Below are 20669 nucleotides of genomic sequence, written 5' to 3' on the forward strand. Positions count from 1 at the left end.
GTAGCTGCACCCAAAACCCCCTTTTATCTGACACTGCATTAAGAATGTATGACTGTGATTTTCATATAATGTGTGTCATATCACAAAGTGGCAGGTTTTCCAATTGTCCAATAATGATCTATTTGCCAATTCAATACAACTGAAGAAGAGACGGCAGGCAGACGTAAAATGAATAAAACATTGAATGAAGGGATCGTGACAGTTCCATTTCAATCTCTTTCTCTCTCTCATGAAGTCTCTAAGAAGACTTGTGTGCAATTGGGGTAAAATCAGCTCTTGGACGGTTGCCTGAGTTTGTATGCACATTGCATTTCTCTGTTCTCTTTATCTCACACTAGACGCCTACGATGCACTACTTTCACAAGCAAAGCAAACGTCTTCTCGCATCTGCTCTCTTGTTTGTTAAGATAGTTTACTGGCAATATCCGTGCTGGCTGGTGTACACTGTATCCATGGTTAATTAGCTGATGGCACTGGAGCCCCGAGCTAAATATAAATATGGGAAACAAATGTGACCCTCTTAAGTGCAAACACACTGTACGGTGCAGTAAGTTGGGGGTGTTTGTGTATCTTTAAAATAACTATTATCATGTCTTCAAAAAAAAAAAAAGAAAGAAAAAAAAGTGTGATCATCTAATTAGAAAAGGGGACAAAAAGAGACAACAAGCCTGCAGGGAAATGAACAGGCATTCAGGCACGAGCACTTTTAAACTTTTTTTTCTTTATTATGCAGGTTTGAAATAAAAGAAGCATTGTGACACAAACTGATGCTGCTGGCAAGGAAAGAAAGGAGCAGCATCCCAAATGTAAAAAATAAAGAAATAATCATTGTTGTGGTCATCATCATTTTTATCAAACCAAAGCAAAGAAACAATAAAATAAGAATAAAAATACACCTCCATTGTAAGAAGCAAAAGTGATCTAATTTCTTTCATAAATAAGAAAAAACCTGTCAAATGGCTGATGGGTAACTAGCAGAAAAACAATATACTGATAACCATTTAAAATATTTATCGTTACTGGCTTTACAAATAAAATAACTACAGTTGGCAGGTTTTTTTTTTTTTACACATTTTAAAATGTTATAGTTTTGCAGCAACTAAAACTGAAATTATGCTACACGTAAGAGATAAAAACGAGATGTCTTTGTCAGCAAAATGCATTTCTGTTAATCACACAAAAGTTAAAAAGATGAGATCAACACAACCAAACACCAACTAGAAACTCATAAGAATCACTGTAATGTGGATGTGATGGCTCCATTCACATATTTCATTACTTCACTTCTGCATGTTGAGGAGACAAAACTGACATTATGGTCAGACAAAATAACAAAAAAAGGGATGGGGCAGGCATTTTGAGGCAATATCTTTTTTTTATTTTTATTTTTTCCCACCTGCAACATTACATCTCATTTTATCTCACAGCGTTTCTTTCTCTTTTTCTATCTCTTTGCTCTCTATCTCTCACCTGGCTCTTTCCATTTAATGATCTGCAGGACACATATTGTGTATTCAGTTTTAGATTGAACTTTATTGGAAAAAAACACACCAGTGAGCACAGATTTAATGCAAGAACGAGAGTGTGAAATACTCCTCTGAAATCCAGCTGCACAAGGCTGTTAAAATTCACGAGAAAGACTCGACACTCGAACACCGAGACACCCTTGCACACAAGTATGTGTCCGTGCACATACACACATACATACTCAACTGCACACATCATGAATGCGGTACATTCTATCGTCCAGACACACACACACACGCGCGCACACACACACACGCACACACAATGACTTACATGTAATATTAAAGAAGAAACAAATCTATCTGGACTTCCAATTCCCAATTTGATCCCATAAAAGTGATATTTACAATCACACTGTGACAGCTCAGTAGACCTCAACAGGTCTTTAATATTAAAAAAAGATTCTTTTTTGTTTTGTTTCTCTTCCCCACCCAAGCTTTTTGTATTAATTTGCAGGCCCTTAAGCAAAGCTACCATAACATCAAGGCCTGTGTAGAACCTACTAGAAGTTAATATTTCTCTACAGTACAGGGCCCATCGCTTATTGGCAAAGAAAAAAAAAAAAAAAAAAAAAAAAAGAGGAACAATTTTTGCAAGCCAGAAATAAATAAAACAACAAACAAAAAAAAGGGGGGGAACACAAAAATAAAGTGAGTTAAGAAGAGGAAGAGTATTTTTTTCTCTTCTCATTCTAATTAAAGCTGGATGGGGTCCCTGAGGGGACTTTAATGGTGACACATAAGAGCAGTGCTCCACAGCCCGGCTCTGTATCACAGAGGCCATAGACACACAACTCAGGAGGAGGGGAGGGAGGCTTTATAAGTGCTTGGCAAATTCAAACAGCAAGAGGACTGCTAATACATTAAGTGGTACAGACAGTAGTCATCTAGTCAAAAAACTCTGGTCACAAATTCTAGAAACTGAGAAAAGAAAAAAAAAAATTACATTGACAAAAAAAAGGTGGTGGTGGTGGTGGTGTTTGGGAGGCGGAATGTGTGTGTGTGTTTGTATGTTTATGTATGCAATTGTATGTTAAGTGTGCACTGCATGTGAGTGTGTGCATCAGAAGACGACGGGGTTGAAAGAGCAGGGTGTGTGAAGGGAAATGAAGGGGATGAGAGTAGACTCCTCGGTGTCGTATTTGTCGACAGAGTATGATCTTCAGTTTTAGGTGAGGTAGAGTGGCTTGTCCCTGCCTATCATGCTGCCACTGGAAGAAAAAAACGCAGAGGAGAAGGTTATATTTACACCCTAAACTCTGATGGCTACAATTGAGTTTTTCCCTACATTCCTCAAATCAAACCCTGTTAATAAAATCAACGCTTTACAGTAATCAAGCATGAACAGCACAGTCGACTTGCCAGTGCTGCGGGACTGCACAACATGCCAAACAGTTTAGTACAATAAGAGTGAAAACTTGTGCTAGGAACATCTGTTTTTTTTTACTGCTGTCTGACAAACACATGACAAGCTCTATTATCTCACCATTACCTCTCCAGCTGTCTGGCCTGTCTCACTGGAATGGAGCTGACAATTTTCAACACTTATATTGTGAAAGCAGTGGGAGAGACGTCTGACATGACTATATATACTTATTTTTCAGGGAGTTGTGGTCTAAGATTTCGACTGGACTGCATCTCTCTGAAAAATGCAACCTGAAATTAAAAAGGTAGCTACAGAAACACATAATCTTTTATTTATTTTGACGGGTTTACTGACTAAACAGCTAAAGACAATGTGTCCATTTGGTTGAACTTAATGAAACTGTCTCCATTCCCAACGATACTATCTGATTTGATGATTCTGTGTCCCCTGACCTGCAGTGGTTGCCACACTCCCGATTGCAGTATTCACTGTCCCAGTCATGGGTCTGAGCCACTCCAGGGCCTGGACCAGGGCCAGGGGCTCCTGGAGACTGGGAGCCCCCAATACTCTTCTGGTACTCTGACTGGAGGTGAGAAAAACCCTACAAGAAAAACATTGAGAAAATTAAACCCACATCTTAAACTGCTTCACAGACAGCATGTGCATGTCCCAGTTTTGTCACTGTACCTGCTGCCCTGGAGGTGGGGAGTGAAGAGAGGCCTGAAGCCCCATCTGGTGAGAGATGATTGGTTGGGACTGGACCTGCTGCATGCGGATAGGCTGGTTGAGGAGCGAGCTCTGGTGCAGGGAGAGCTGCTGGTGGGGGTGAAGTGGTGGGCTGATCTGGAAGGAGGAAGGGGGAGAGGCACTAATGCTGGGCAGCATCTGCGATTGGCTGAGCGTCTGCGACAGGGTGTGGCGGGGGGCGTGTCCTGCGTAGCTCTGCAGGTCGGTGAGAGGGAAGGCCCCGGGCCCCAGGTATGGCGATGACGGCTGTGGGGGAGGTGGCACGCTGTACAGGGGCGGGTTGGCTGGCATCATATGTGGAGAAGCCTGGCTTGTTTGGGCACTTTTTGTCTCCACAGGGTCATTATATGTCTAGAAATGGAGAGGAAACAGTTACACTCGTCGAAACAATGCCTTCACTCTTAAAGGATGATTCCAGTTTATTGCAACATAGATCACGTTTTTATAGTTTTGTGCACCCACAGTTTCATCGTGTAATGAGGAATTTTTGTGTGTTCACTTTCAGGTTTTCCTCCAAATGAAGGAGTTTATATCATCTGTCTTGTTTACAACCTGTCTGATTGCCAGACCATTACTATTTCGTGCCCTGTCTGACATTATTGATGTTGGCATGCTCCAGGATCTCAGCAGTTTTTTTGATGAATACATTGTTACCATAAGCACTACAAATGATGGTCAAAGTCACAAAAATAAGGCGTAATTAGTTGGATTTATCCTTTCTTAGTGAAAAGCAGATTTGTAAGTTTTGTGGTAATCCTTTTATTTTTATGAATTACTTGTAGTACTTTTACACTGCTCTTCACAGAATCAAACAGTGAGTCCAGTACTGTGAAAATGAACCAACACTGCTCATTGTACATATTATCTTCTAGTATAAAAATTAGAGTACACAACTGTAGTGTGCAAAGATATTCTTAGATATTGTATGAACATGCATACAACAGAATTAGCGCTGATGGTCACTAAATGATAAAACTGTCCCATAATTATATGTAGCTCCTCATTCCAACCCGCTCATGGGGAGTTTTTTGAACATTATGTCAATGTAAAAAAAAAAGAGAGAAGGGGCAGAAGGCATCTGCAAATTCAAGGGCAATTATTTGAGTGACTTCATGGAATAAACTGGAAGCTGACTCCTCTTTCAAGAAACTTTGCTTGATCTGAAGATGTGGTTGCAAACACTGCAGTCAACATGTACAACACTGTGCACTAATCCTGTACTATTTATTCCCTACAGTAAAGTGCTTATAGTATGTTAAGCTACTACATCTTTTTCTACTCATGGTCACCGTTCTGTTGCCGCTTCTTTTTATTTATTCATTCTTTATGTATTCAATCCCCCTCACTCCACTACCACCACACCCACATACATACATACATACATTCATCTATTCTGCAGCTCTTTCTGTCTCCTTTTCCTTCATGGGAAAGGTGTATGTGTATGTATGAAATACATCCAGTGTTTCTCATTAACTGTCAGACTGGCTCAAGTGATGTGTGGTCGTCTGCTATTTAGTAATGGCTCACATCCATCCAACTGAATCCCTGAAATAATCAATGGAACGGGATGAACGGATGGATAAAGCAGAGGGACAGACACATTTGCAGGGTCAAGTGGAAAATGAAATACTGAAGAAATGGGGTGGGGGGTGGGGGGAGAGTGAGATGATGGGTTTGATTTGTTGCAGCTTATTTTATTTTAAGTAGAGATTTAAGGAAGGTTTATTGCAATAGATAGGTTAATGAACAGCATTTGTGTTAAAAGATAGTCTACAAGGATTGAAACAAATATTTAATTTTATGAAATTCTTTTTTTGCATTTAACCTGTCTGAATCTTACTATGTATGTGGAGGTTTCGGATTCAGCTTTAACACAAGAGAAGTGCCATGACATATAGTGGGGTAGCAATCAAACTTTTGTGTTTTTCCTCTCCTCCCAAACAAACTAACATGTGTCACAAAACAAAAAGGCAACAGGTGCACGCTGGAGATGTGAATCCTTCAAATGACGCTCCAATTACCTCCAATTCCACCCACCCCAACTCACATTTGAAAAGACTCCTTCATTGGTAATTTAAAAAAAAAAAAAAAAAAAGAAAGAAAGAAAGAGAGTCATGTTGAATCATGAGATTCAATCCTGCATTCAGATTGGCTGATCCTCAATGAGTGAAGGAGGGCTTGCAGGTTTATTTTTGTCAGTCAGATTTTTTTTGACTGGCAATCTACCAGCATATAGTATCAATCAAGCCTCTGTATAGGAGCTCTGACATGAATGTCTAATTGCACCAAAGACAAGAGATGAGAATAGTCTTTTTAGTTGAAAGTATGCCACAGTGAAGAGGCTGATGAATTAACTATTCATGCCTTAATCAAGGTGCTTGTTTTCGGCCCATGAGCATGAGAGGAAGTGTGGTGCTGTGCTTTGGGGGAGGGGGGGAGGAGGAGGAGGAGCTTGGTATATGCTAATGCAATTTAGAGCTGTATTTGAAAAACAATGCAGGAAGACAGAAATGAAACGCAGTGCACCAACAGATTGAAACATCCCTTTACTGTCATAACTACTGTAGAAGCCCTGCAGATGTGAGACAATTTAGTGGGAGGGGGGCCAAATTATTCTATGGGACTTTCACCATGTGGGTTTGTAAAACTGGACAGAAATATGTGTGCTAAACTGAAGCAACCTGCGTCAAAGTGACATCAGTAAGTGTGAGCGGACCTCTGCTAACACATTAGCGGCCCATCGGGGTGGACAGAAACACCAGGAGGACAGCCAATGACAGGTAATGTCCATTTCTACTCACACGTGCACACTGATGAGCACACTCACACAGACTGTGTGCTATTACTTTCCATTTCTCCCCAGGTTACAAATCGGGTGTGTTTGAGGCCTAATTTTCACTGTTCGCCTCTGAGCACACACACATGCACAAACATACTAACAGCTCAATGCAGCCAGTGGACCCTTTCCTTAGAATAAGAGTGAGAGGAATTCTCTGTCTAATTTATCATCCCTTATATCGCCGCTGACCCATGTATATCAAAGACGTGACCCCCGCTGTTACCTTGGAAACCAGACTGGCTCTGTAGGCGGCCAGGGCTTTCAGGTACTCCTTCTTAGCAGCCTCTGTTTTCCTCTTGTAGCTCTGTAGGAGCAAACACAACAACAACAACGACTGATTACACGGTGATGCCAAAGGCTAAAATGACCCTGCGGTCCACGCTGACTGATGTGGATGAGATTTTGGGAGTCATGGTTTGATTGTGTGACCCGGCAGTGTGCTCTGGGATGAAAAAACATATCAAATGCATTCACCGCACAGTTATCAGGTCAAGGAGATTTGGCCATCTGAATGATGTTGCAGCATTTGAATCATTTATTCCTTCAAAAATATCTAAAATGAAAATGTCGAGAAAGCTTGCGCACAATAACGTGAAAATAAGGTTCCAGATTTTATGGAGTCAAATGAGGAGTGAGACGCTGTTTGTCATTTTGTGTACTGCTTTTCAGTCTCTTCCTCTATTAAGGCTGTTGCTCATCTCTTAATCAGAGCTGATGTCCCAGCAAATCATTCAGATGTGGAAGGAGGAAAAAAAATAAAAATAAAATAAAATAAAAGAATTCAAAACAGCATTAGCAAAGAGGCAATCTCAACCCTTCTGAATGAACCTCAAATGATGCGTTAAGACAGGGAATTCGAGTTAATGTCATCACATGTCACTCACAGGCTCTTTATAGCTGGCATTGCCTTTTTGATGCACGGAAAGCAAGTCGCAGAAAGTCCACCCTTAAATCGATGAGGAAGACTCAGATCTCGGCTCGTCTCTGGAGCATTTTAATATGAAGGAGAGGGAGTGTTTGTGTGTGAGTGAATGCAATGGGTAATTACTGATCCTCAGTGAGAGACTGTCTGTGGCTCCGTGGACAGGGTCATTTCTTTCAAAGAGGTGGAGTAGAATAACCATTAAGCATTCATGTGTTGCCAAATGTACATAGGCTGGCAGCCGCTAACACATACAGTCAATAAACAGACATACACGTAGAACAGCAAACAAACCGGGATGAAGGCGGATACAATCTCTTGCTCAAACAGCTGATGTTTATCCTCTCACTCATCCGTATTTACAATATTATTATTATTTCCCTTCCCTGATATACATTCAGATATTTTTGGAAACAAGACTGGATGAATTACAAACTCCAAAATGCATGAATAAACCACACATTTTCATAATTAAAATAAACAATCGCTATTAAGAAAGAAAGAAAGAAAAAAAGAAAACAGAACTTACCCCTCACCTCTTGCGTACTGACAAACCCACAGTTGCTTCTTTAATAACCCAAACTACTCCCAACAGCTTTAATTTGAAATTAATTTAACACAGCTAATGATTCACCCTACGTCGGATACTTTTAAATAAATTACCATGCCTAAGGATGTCTAATTATTCCAAAGTGAGTGGATTCATTAGCAATTGAAGCCGTCAAAGGCTGCAGGTCAGTATGAATTAAAAATAACAAAGCTGCGAGGGGAAAGCATATGCCTCCATCGTAATCCTGACACAGAGGTGTCCCGCCTGAATTAGCCCCTAATTGTACCTTAATGAAATGTTCTTGTTTGATAACCAGTTAATTACAGGAGACAATAACTCTGCACCCTGCTGACACTGAAGGGAGTGATTACCCTACGACCGAAGGACCGAACGATCAGTGAGACGAGGAGGAGAGGAAGCAAACGGAAGTACGAACGGAGGAGAAAGAAGAGGGGTGAAAAGGAGATCACGGTTACACTAAAAAAACACTTAAGCGTATGCAAATAGCAGACAAAGAAGCTGAAAATGGACTGAAAAAAGATGAATATAGCTGGACTGATGCTAAAACCTAACCTACACAAGGAGTTTAATATAAAAGCATGCTGTTTAAACAAAGTGACAGTGTTCTTTTCCTTCTATCTTCGACCTTTCACCGGTACACAACTCTAACACACAGACTCAATTAAATAAACCTAAGGTCTCTCCTCCCTCCTCCCCAAATCCATTATCACTGTTCCTCCCCACTGCTGTAAAAAACGGAAAATTGATCTTAATCTTAAATAACAAAAACAAGAAAAATGTTCTTTTGTGTTTCTGGGGCAGCTTTAACATGTTAGTCACCTTGAGGAATAACACAGCCCAAATAACGCATTGATCTTGCACTATAAAGCAAAGGCCTTTGGGAATTAAAAAATAAAAGTGCTGTATAGCGTGCAAGCCTCGAAAACATCTTAATAAAAAAGAAAATATGAACATAAACATAAATTTGAAAGAAAAAAAAGGAGGACTTTGTTCTGCCAAACTCAAGGAAAGGCACTGGAGAATACACAACAACACTAGCAAAGTGGGGGAAAATGCACGCTGAAGCTCGACAAAAAGAATCACTAAAAGAACACAAATCACAACAGTGGAACTTCTGATCATGTCTTCAATAAAATACAGCAATAAACAAAAAAAAAGCGCTGCCTTTAATGTATTTATGTGAATTCTGCTGCATGGTATATTTGAGGAGTGCTATAGGTAATTGGAAACAGGGACCATGATCTAGTTAAAACAAAGCTGTGTCTAGGGGAAGGGTTGTGTTTACATTCTGGTGCTCCTGCATGGCTCCAGAGGGTCTGACTGTGACATTATAGAACACACCTCATCGGTCCTATAGACATGACGTGACAGCCAGCTTTGGAAGAAGAAAGGCAGCATATATGTCAAAAGCAGTGGAAGATAGAAATTAAAGCTGTATATTGAAAGTGGTTAGAGTATGAGAAGCTGTCATGGAAAGTTTTCAATACGAACGGATTTCACGGCAGCGTTACCAGTCAGCAGATGTGGATACAGTGCACTGCAATATACTTTGACGAGTTTGTGCCAGTGTGAAAAGCAAGGACAGAAATTTTAATGACTTAAATGAGTATTAACGTGCACTCGCAGAATTGGGTCTGCTCTGTAAATACATGGTTATCAAGTTTATCCATTTGTTGTGCTGGAATAAATGACAGTGCTAGTCAGTGAGAATAATTAGAGCAATCACAGTGTTATTGCCCAGACAGGCTACTACATTTCATTCCATAATGACATCATTACCTCAAGTTAATTATGTGTCTTGCGAGGTGACACGTTTGATTAAACACATGAATGCACAAACAAATAAAAAAATTAGCGGTGGAATGGCACGCTAAATGGGAGGATTTTTAATGGTGGAATTGTCATTTTTGTTAGTTTGCCTCTGTTCTCAGGTACAACTGTGAAGGACAAATGCATCTAGGATGAGACAAGGAGAGAGAGAGAGTTGCTTCTACAGTGCAAAATCTAAGGTGAAAAGGAAGCCAGACACAAAGGGTTAAGAAGCACAAACAATAACATTTCAGGAGCAGATGTCCTTGAGGCAAAACCAAGGACAAGGCAATTGCTAATCTTGTATTCCCAGCATGATCAAATCACCAGGCAACAGATATAAATAAAAGGACAGGAAATGAGGAATTCACATTCAACGGTGTCAGCAGCGAAATGAAGATTCATGGTGAAGAGCCCCGGTGAAGGCGGCAAAAATTAACTGCAAATAAAAGGGACAGACGGCCTCCAAAGTCCAGCGTATAAAGTAGGTTTGGTAGGAGAAAAACACACACGCGCTAGATAGGGTCTAGTAGATGGTGGCTGGGGCTGAGGCGAATGGGCTGCACTTTGTCATGGAGACAGGTGCTTTTATTTGACATCCAACAGGCTGCGCCCTGACTGGATATTCTAAAAATATGAGTCTGCGCATGATCATCAGACTGTCTTGTTTTCCATTCATTTCACACCGTCATTTGTTACTGCAAACACACACACAGAAACTTCCTTTGACTTTGTCTGTTGGTCTGGAATGCTAAAATGAAATAGAAAATTTGCTGGACGGGGATGCTCTAAACTGCAGTAAATGTTAATGAAGTTTCGTATTGACAGGTCCAGCTACAATAAAATGAAACTGACTCCTGAGAATTTTCAGGTAAATTAATCTACGCTGCTGATGGTTTAAAGTATACAAGTTTCACTGCAATAAGAGAGGATAATGATAGATTTCGAGTTTATTACATGTAAAACAAGACTTAAAGGCATTCAATAGGGGACTCTCACTTTACAAAATGAGTATGTCATATGCTTCGCTGTCGTCATGCAGATTGGGCGACAACTACTTAATTCAGAATGAAAATGTCAACATTCTGCTGCTGCATTATTCTATGTCATAAATAAAAATGAATATTATTTTGTAGTAGCACACAACAAACAAGTTGTCATCATGTGATCAGATATTGCTCCATGAAGAGTAGGTGGAGACCAAAAGCAGAGCTACAAGGGGGCTTAAATATGCTGGATAAGTGGAAAGAAGACTCCAAAATGTTATATCCATAGTTGCTGGATGGGTAAATAGGCAACTTTTTTCAAGCAAATTCACTGTACAATTATCAACATAAAGATGATAATGCCAGTTTTACATTCACAGGTTGTTTCCACTGCCTTCAAATGACCAAAAGAACGGTTATTGCGGATTGCAATTAAACATTTTTCTTTCTCAAGCGTGAACAATGTTAATCTACCTGTTTCTGCTCCTCTCCCAATCCGTCCCACATGGAGGCTACTATTTTGGATACGTCTCCAAAAGTGGCGTTGGGATTTTGTCCTTTAATGGCTGCCTGGGTGTCTCTGAAGAACAAGGCGTAGGCCGACACTGGCTTTGTAGGCTCGTTCGGATCCTTCTTCTTCTTCTTTTTTTGGGGTTTGGGCTTGGGCTTCATCATCTCCGAAGACGGCCGCTTCTCACCCGTGATCTGGAAGACCATCAGTGGCACACAAAAGAAACACAAAACAGCTTATTGACACTGAAACTGGGTCGACCAATTCAACACAGATGGGGGTGGGGGGAAGACACCCATAGATTGAATAATTGCATCTGTGATGAATGCTTATAACACTGGGTCCAGGTGAAGCATGTAAACTTCATTAAATCCATAATCCGATTTCTCTGTTCAATACCCAGCGTTTGAATATTGCAGCAATGTTTCATTGACAGTAACCGTTTTACACAGGCACTGGTTGGCAGCCGCTTTTCCTGCCTTACTTTGTCAAAAATAACATCTGTTAGTTGAATTTATCAAACCTTTTCAAATCTTTATTTTGCAGTTGTTCAGCAAGTCATAAATTCTGACTTTTCATGCTAGGGGTGAAAGGAATTTTAAATCGCCTGCTGTATCTGCTCTGGCTTTGATGTGGTCTCAGAATGAATTGGAGAGAGCAAATGGAATTACTTACTGATAGGAGAGATGGTAATCATTTTTATTCACACACACAGTGAGAAGCACAGCAGAGATGTATAGCCAGGGAAATATATTTTTTAAACTAAAGGATCCCTTTCTTGTTATACTGTATCACTGCGAGCTAGCAGTTAAATACACAGATGAATCTGAAACACTGTGAAAGTGGCAGATTCAATTATGCACTCATTCACATTCCCCTGACAGAAATGAAGCAAATCCACAGAGACATTGGTCGGTGAGCAATTTATGAAAGCAGTTTTACGGATTTACATAAACCAAATGAATGTAAACAAGTATCCTTCTCCTCTCATTTAAATGAATGAGTGATTTAAATGAGGGAGTGGTAGCTTTAGAACAAGACTGTAACCAAGAACATGGTGAACCAGTGATGAAGCTAGGCAGGAATGGCAACAAATCATGTCGGTGGTGTAGATGGTCAACCAATTAAAACATTTTTTTTGACTAAACAGAGATTTGTTTACTATAGAGAGAAAAAGGAAAAAAAAAAAAAAGGTTTCGTGTCAGGCCCTGTGGGTTTAAGAGTTAGCCAACAAATTCACAAACATGCCACGGTGGTAATGGATTGCCAACTATTCACAAATGTGTAACTGGAAAAGAAATTTTTCTGAGGGTGAAATTATTTCTCACAAAGAGAAGATTGGGTTGCTTTTAAGTGAGAACCAGATTTTGAACTCTTTCTAAATGTCACTTTTGATTTAAATGGACTGCTCTGAACAAGAAAAAGAAAAAAAGAAAAAGAAATGAATAAATAACATCGAATCACACTGGTTTCTACAGTAACATTAAATCTAAATATCTCAGATGTATTATCTCTCTCAAGATGTGACACCATGCTGTGCCACACCATTACATACATACACAGAAGAAGAAAGAAATAGCTTCAACTCCAGCACAGCTCTACAACCATGCTTGAGATTTCCAAGCCACAACAACAAAAGAAGCATGCCGATCCCTGCGTCCCTTTTAAACTCAACACTGCAGTCAGCATGTGAACCATCTCAGAGAAGCGCTACCAAGTCCCCTTTGCCTCTATCGCCACTACTACAAGCCAGAGAAGCCACGTCAGTACCTTCGCATGAGGATCAGTCTCCTCTTCCTGATTGGAGCTTGAAGGGGAGGGTGTGGCGGATTTACTTCCGGGAGGTGAGGGGGAGCCATGAGGCAGTGCACTCCGGCTGACCTGAGGGTTTAGCTGGGACAGTGCACTCATGGGGTTGGGCAGTATCGGAGGTGAGCTGTTTATCAGGGGGTGGTTACGGGCGGCGGGGTCATAATGAGCGCCGTCAGGGTGCTGGTGATGGTGTTGCTGTTGGTGGTGGTGCAAAGCCATCTCCTGCATCTGGGGTGAGAGAAGAACACCAGCTTTACTATCTTCTCCTCAACTCAGAATACTACAACGTTTGCCAATTAGCCAAATATGCAAACATTTAGAAGTAGGAGATGACATTTTCAAATTTGAGAAAACTTGCGTTGGATAGAATATAAATAATACAAAAAAATTGAGATAAGTTGTAATGAGGAAAATGTTTGTGGGATTAAAAACACGACAGACCAAAAAGAAAACCTCTCACAGGTCTCACTGATGGCCCGAGGATGGTGGTACGAAAGCTTTCCTGTCTCCGCTGCCTTTCCTCAGAACAGAAGCGCACTATTTTCAAACTTGTAGGTTTTTTTGTTTTTTTTTTAGTTTTGGTCTGTAGCCGACTTCAACACTGACCTTCCTACAGCAACCGATACTGAGCACAAGATGCCTAATGTGCTAAATAGCTACACCTAAACCAGTCAAGACAACTCACTGCTCCTTCACATTAGATGCCGTCTTTGATCCCTAAATGCTGATAACATCCACTGTTGACTACAAAGTCTAGAAAAACATTAATGTAGCATCTGCAGACCCCAACATCGGATATATAACCTGGATATATTACGCATATGAGAAGATAAATCAGCTGCTGAGAACTTAGCCAGGCCACAAGTAATGTTCTTATATAAACAATGGATCACATGACCAATATGAAAACACGGTTACTGCAGTGATGAAGCCAATGCTGCAGTTTGCAGAGTGTTTGGCATCTTTAAGCTTAGTGTTTTGCTCTAGCATTGTGTACTGAGCTGTGCTCAGCGAAACTGCTCTGAAACGGCTGTGCACTACCCACTCGGCACTGAATGACAGACAATACTATGACTGCACATCAGAATTTAACATCCATCAGGAGTTAATGGAGACAAAAGCTAAAATGAGGGTGGGCATTTCAAAAGACACGGCAAATTCATTTGCAAGTGAATGATAATTTCGAGATGAGAAGATGCAGCAAGTTTACCATAAAAAGTGAATATGCCAGTGTTATGTTCTGCTACTCGAGTGGTCAAAAAACTTGCATTTTATATTATTATATTATATTTCAGGTTAATCGATGAACAAAATCAAGTTTCTTTTTTCAGTTGAATCCAAGACATTGTTTTCCACACCTACAAGCTGAACGAGGAACTGCATCCCAAACTGATTTTGCATTATTTGAACAGTCATATAACACACAGGCCAGGTTTATTTTTAACAATTACATCATTTTTAAAAGGCTCTCGATTGCAGTTAAAGGTACAATCCATGAATCTTATTGACTTCTGATGACTTCTGTGGACAACAATTGCAGCCCCTCCAAGGTCTCTGAGAGGCAGAGGCCTGGTGGTGGTGGTCAAGGACTTTGGTTTCATGCTTTTTAAAATTAATTTTTGAGAAGCCTGGTAAAGCAATCAGTGAGTAAACGGTATCGATCAAACCCCTGCAGATGTATTATATCCACTGCGTGCTAAGAAGGAGAAAAATATCACTTACAGCCAAGTTAAACAACACCTTTCGCAACACTTGGGAGCACAAATAGAAAGAAAAGTGGTACTCACAGCTGGAGAATGACCGTACATGTAGAACACCCTTCAGTGATTACAAAGTCAGACTTTCACAAAGTTCCGCTCTTAGCCATTCTAAAAGATCTTCAGTAATAACTACATCAAAAGCTTTTCTTCAAGATTCAACAGGACAGAACATGAGCACGGACCAAAGGATGCTTTTAATGCAGGCATAAATGGGAATGTTTGGCAATTTACAGATCAGAAAGTGATGAACTAGCATTTGTTAGCTCTTTTAAACATTTATGAGTTAAATAATACATTACACATTAGTGCAGCGCTAAAAAGATCAAATTGAAAGGGCCCGAGCATATGAGGTCTTGATAAACACGAGCAGAGGTTCAGAGATGAAGGCTCGGCTCTCTAATCATAATTGGTCCCAGTAGATTGCTAGAATAAAAATGCACAACAAAGTAATGTTGTGCGAGGATCTGGCCTGCTTTGAAAACTCATAATATTCACACGACATTAGATTCTGTGTTTGCCTCAGCAGCTGCTCACAAAAGCCAGCCGCGAACAAAGACATTCCTTTTGCATTTCAAATAACCAAGCTCTAACCTCCCCCCATCCACGGCAATCTCCAACTTCCAATCATAATTCAAAACACCGTCACTACACTTCTTAAAACATGAGGAAATGGCTTCAGCAAAATAAGTAGTTAGACAAAAAAAAGAAAAGAAAAAAAAAACAGAGGAAGAAAGAAGGAGTAAAAAGAAGGAAATAGAAATCCATTAATTTTCCATTTTCCATGGACTTGCTCTTTAAGGGTCCTCACAAACCAAGAAGCATTGAAAAACCAATTAATCAAACATGAATGGCCTATCATAGCTATAGCAGATGCATTTCCATAGCAACAGCCTCCAGGCAAAATTGTCACCCTTTAATCTGAGTCACACCATGTTTAATATAAACAAGAAGGAGACATGCAGAGCAGAGGAGTTCATGGGGGGAAGGCAACATGGCATCGTGGATACTTGGTGTCAGCCTCATAAGAGCAAAGACGGGGGGGGTTCGTTCATACTTTACAGACATACATAAATCTACAATTAAATTCCCAGTGGAGGAAAATCATACGTGGAGACTGGAGTAGCGTTTTTCACTACAGATATGAGTCAAAATCACGTCTTTTTTCTTTTTTTTTGCAAAAACAAAAAACAAAACAAAAGAAAATGCAAAAATTAACTTTCAAATTTACCTGCATAATTCATTTAACTCCATTTTCATTAGAGTTGCATGTTAAAAAAAAAAAACATCAAAAAACACAAAAGCATAAAAACTAGCTCATGCCAAGAAGCTGAATTATTTAAGTATAAAAGCATCCTATTCCTAAGAATGTAGGTCTGCATTACTATATGACAGCTGGTAAAACTAGCCTCGTACTGTAAAGGAGACTTGTGCACGTTGCTCAGAACGCCCCCGCTGTGATAATTTACTTCTAATAGTCATTCCCGTGTCCTTTTTTGAAAATGTCTCAGAGTGCTTTTAGTTGGTGCTTTCACCTGTGTGAGACACAAAGAGTAAGAAGCTATCACATAGCGCCATCAAGCCTGAGCTAAATAAAGCTAGTGGCAGACGGCTGTACAAATATTATGAAAGAATCTGACAAAGGTTGCCGGTTGCCATAGGTACTGTATGCTAATTCCTAATGGTATCATCCAAATGGCTGGCCGAAAGAAGTGGGAGTGCACAGTGAGTGGCAGGATTTAGTTGGTCACCGGTGTCTGCCTTGAGCATGCAACACACACTGACTTTTCATGACTTTTCACATAAATGGCAGGCCTGAAACACCGATTCTATTCCTTGATATACAACTTAGTTTGAGACATGATATAAAGATGGCGCTAATGTTTTGTAAATATTGGATAGTGAAGCACTTTGGAAACTTTGCTCATCATAGTTCAACTTCTGCTGCTGTATTTCATGGCTCACTTATATACTTAGAATATCAATAAAGCAGGATTCTATGTTCTCTTGGTGGCTTAACCTCCTGAAATTTTGTTTGTTTGTTGCAAAGCCCCAGGACATCAGAGTCCATCATAAATACTGGAAGGAAAGTAAGAGGGAAGGAAAGAGGTCACTGGAACAGAGAGCCGGACAGAAAGAGAAAACAGAAAAAACAAATCAGAAAGTAGAAGACAGAGAAAAAAAAAAACAACACATGACCTAAGGAGTAAAATCCATCCCCAAAGTTAGCAAGGGGACAGTTAGATATTGCTTTTCGGTGATGAGCAGCCAAGCAGACCTAAACTGTGATGTAAAGCCAGGAAACTCGGTGTGAACGTGTTCCTCTGCCATCGTTACGCCTGTCGTGTTTGTATTCACATCTTGTACATCATAGTCAAATGGGAGTCAAATAACAAAGGCTTTCCAATTATGTGTAGCACATTGTGTGCGAGATGGAATATCACAAAGCCATTGTTCCCCTGCTCCTGCTGACCTTACCTTTGAAATGGTTTCACGGCCGCTCCAATTGCCTGCACCATTTGATTTAGCTAAGGGGATTTGACCACCAGCACAGAGATGAGAGAAGGGGAGAAGAGAGCCCTACACACAGCTACAAGGAGAAAGAGGAGAGACTCACACCAGAGGAGAGTAAAACAGCTAACCTTGCTCTGTCCTTATGATGATTAGACCAGAGTGGCATCTGCTTCATCATTTAAATAAGCTGCTTGATTGCTATGCAGGTTTTTTATTGCACTGGCATCATAATAAACCCGTCTGGATGCTACAGAATCAATAAATGTTGTGGTCATGTTTCAACTTGTTAGCAGCATCTGAAATAATCTTCTGTGGAGTCAAGTCACTTTTTTGTTACTTTAAAATGTCCTAAAAAAAATAAAAAATCTAATTGTAAATGACGGGGCAGTTGGTCCCTACAATGGTATCTAGCCGATTGGGATTTTAACGAAACACCACCTGCTGATTTGTTTTAATCAGCATTATCAGTCACTTTCTAAACCCCGTCCCGCCTCGTCTGAATGCGTCGTGATCAATGCCTTCGTGAGGCCTGAGACTTTCCTCTCCTCACTCCCTGCTTGACTGGAGCCATCTTGTTTAGAGTGATGGCTCACTCACACAGGTTCACGGCTGCTATTGTAAAATCAGCCAGCGTTTAATTGAAACAAATGACTATAATAATAGAACATTATCCCTGCAGGCACCCAGCCATGACAGCTTTAATTAGAGGCGCGTTTGAGACTGATCCTTCAAAAGCACAGCCGTCGCGCAACAAGGTGGTAAACACGCCTTTAGGTGGGGAGCCAACCCTGGGTCTCGCAGCCCTCAAAGCTACTTCTCATTCACCCTGAGGGCAAAGCACGAACAACTCTGTTCCTCAAAGAGCCTTCGAGCCTCCCATCCCCTCCCGCCTTCCTCCTCGCTTACTCTCTCTCTCTCCCCCATCTCTGTCTCTCCCTTTTTCTCTCTCCCTTCATCCACGTCTTTGGTTTATCAAGCTTATATATACCCAGGAGGGTCATTTACACAAGCTGAGGAGAATTAATAAGAGAGTGGATTCATGAATCATACGCTACTTAAGTATGAAAGCGAAGGCAAAATGCTGTATCTGCCTTCTTGTGACATCAGACAGATGCTAAGTAAGGAGATATGATGGGCAGTGGATGTTTAAGAAAGAGAAACACGAGTGTTTTAAGGATTTGTTGGAGCTTAATTGGTTGCATTTTTAAAAAAAAAAGTATTTTATTATATATTATACAATAAGGCAAGGTGACTTTGATTTAAATGTAATCTGATGCTGTGCTCCAGGTGTACTTCCAGCCAACTGTATTTAGCAACACACTATTAAAACCTCATTTTATTTATTATCTTGGCAGTCGCTGCATGTTGCCAAAACAAGACACTCTAAGGTCACTTTCAATCGTTCCAATTACATGCGAGTGAAAAGGGAAAAGGATATATAAAATACTTGCTCTTGCACCTCCTGCGCTGAACCGTGATCATGTAATTAAACTGGCAGGAAAAACAGCAATACCTCATAAACTAGCAGTACAAGGAAATAATTGTGGGTTTCGACACAAAACTTTACAAGAGAAAGAAAGCAATTTATTCCGAGAACGTCTTAAGTAGCCACACTGTTGAAATGTACTTCGCCTCTATATCTTTCAAAGCCAAGAACAAGCCGACACATTTGATATTTTCATAAAATGCAGGAATGACTTTTAAGTCGTGCCACGCAGATAAAAGTTTAAAACACCAAAACCAAAGTGAAGTCATAACAAAAGTTTAAAAAAAAAAGGGAAGAGATCAACTTTTATGTTGTTGTCCCTTTGGGTGGATATTGTATTTTTTGGTATAATAAATTGCCGATAATAGCGTAACAGAAAGTACAGCTGTAAGCATTTGCACAAAGAGGCTGATGTTTCTGCCTGTGATTGACTGTCGGTTTGAAAAGTACAGTGCCACCCTGAACGTCTCTCACAGTGAATCTGCAGCAGCAACAAGGCGGTGGTTGATTTGCAGATAGTAATGTCATGATGTCCCCCTCGGCACCATCCTCCATGTTCCTCATTACTGCTAATGTTAGAACCTCCTTTGCTTTTATTTTCTCCCTCTCTTTTCCTTTCCATTCCCCCCCCCCCCCCCCCCCCATCCAGTTCTCTTTCTTGTTCCTCAGTCTTTTCTTATTCTCTCTCTCCCTCTCTCTCTCTCTTGTTCTGTCTCTTTCTCCCCTTCTCTTGCTCCCTCTCAGCCCGGGCGTGTCTCTGAGCTCACCTCACAAAGCACAGCGTCAGAGAATCAGAGCCTTGCCTGACATGACATGTAGGAGACGGTTGTGAGGAGCGGCAGGGACAACACTCTTGACAGCAGAAGGCAAGGCTCCTCTGCTCCCACTAATGAGACTCCTGACTGCCGTGTCAAATGCACTTTGTGTGTGTGCGTGTGTGTGTGTGCGCCCATGCTTGCACAAAAAAAAAAAAAAAGGAGAACATGCAGAAATAATGAACACAAAAACAACAAAGAGCACAGAAATGTTAAGAAAAAGCACATACAGTGCTGCATGCGGCATACGAGTGGAGGTCACGCCAAGGTTATTTATATGTGGCGGAGAATTTATATCTGACGTTCGCACATATCCAGAAAATTTGCTGCAAGATGACACTAAACACCAAGGTGAATGGTCAGTTAAGACCTTTTGCAACAAACTCAGAATACACTTCTGGTGCTAGAAAAGGGAAATAGGAGGATCCACTGGTGTTAATGAGACTTAATTTCTGTACAGATGTCGTACTTTTGCATACTTTGTGACAATTTGGCCTAACATTTCCTTCTATTCCTTTGCAAGCTGTGCCAACATCTAATAGTTTCTGTTGACAGGATCGAAAAACCTGCTGCCCGCGAATGTGGTCTGCATCTTAGGTCTCTCTATGAAGTATATAATGTGAATACAAGTGTTGTAATCCTGACTCAAGCCACTCGTGCACATTAACAGACAGAGAGGCTAATGGTGACGGGTGGCACAGCAGGGGGAGATGTCCCAGAGTGAGATGACATGGGATGGCTCTCCACTGCCACCAGGGCTGAATATTCCTGGTGGTGAAAGCAGAATGAGCTGATGGATGGTTGAGATAGGGCACAGTGCAATATGGACACGATTTCATGGCATGATAAATCTCAGCAGGGGCGCGTGGCTAAGTGTAATATGAAATCCCTTATCTTTGTATCTGCTTCATAACACCTGCTATCTGCTGCAGCTGAATCTGCGTTTGTTTCTTTAGCTTCTGTTCTGTGCTTGAATGGCACTGGTGATCGCATCTACAGTACGGAGGA

The 20669-nt window shown here is 40.7% G+C and overlaps 1 protein-coding gene across 8 annotated transcripts in view; it reads right to left on the bottom strand.

Moving 5' to 3' along the window:
* Nucleotides 1-1355: 1355 nt before the first annotated feature.
* Nucleotides 1356-20669, bottom strand: part of tox2 (TOX high mobility group box family member 2) — a 117430-nt gene continuing 98116 nt past the window's right edge. For 3 of the 8 annotated variants that reach the window (XM_008279819.1, XM_008279824.1, XM_008279821.1), the window contains exons 5-10: nt 13048-13317; nt 11241-11483; nt 6702-6782; nt 3580-3990; nt 3345-3493; nt 1356-2737 (exon numbers count right to left, since the gene is read on the bottom strand). In XM_008279819.1, the coding sequence (XP_008278041.1) occupies nt 2695-2737; nt 3345-3493; nt 3580-3990; nt 6702-6782; nt 11241-11483; nt 13048-13317 (1197 nt within the window). In that variant the 3' untranslated portion in view covers nt 1356-2694. The remainder of the gene's footprint in view (nt 2738-3344; nt 3494-3579; nt 3991-6701; nt 6783-11240; nt 11484-13047; nt 13318-20669) is intronic. The other 5 variants (XM_008279820.1, XM_008279822.1, XM_008279826.1 and 2 more) reach the window with 3 other exon arrangements.

The sequence above is a fragment of the Stegastes partitus genome, unplaced genomic scaffold (assembly GCF_000690725.1).
Source record: "Stegastes partitus isolate 25-593 unplaced genomic scaffold, Stegastes_partitus-1.0.2 Scaffold171, whole genome shotgun sequence".
Classification (NCBI taxonomy): Eukaryota; Metazoa; Chordata; class Actinopteri; family Pomacentridae; genus Stegastes; species Stegastes partitus.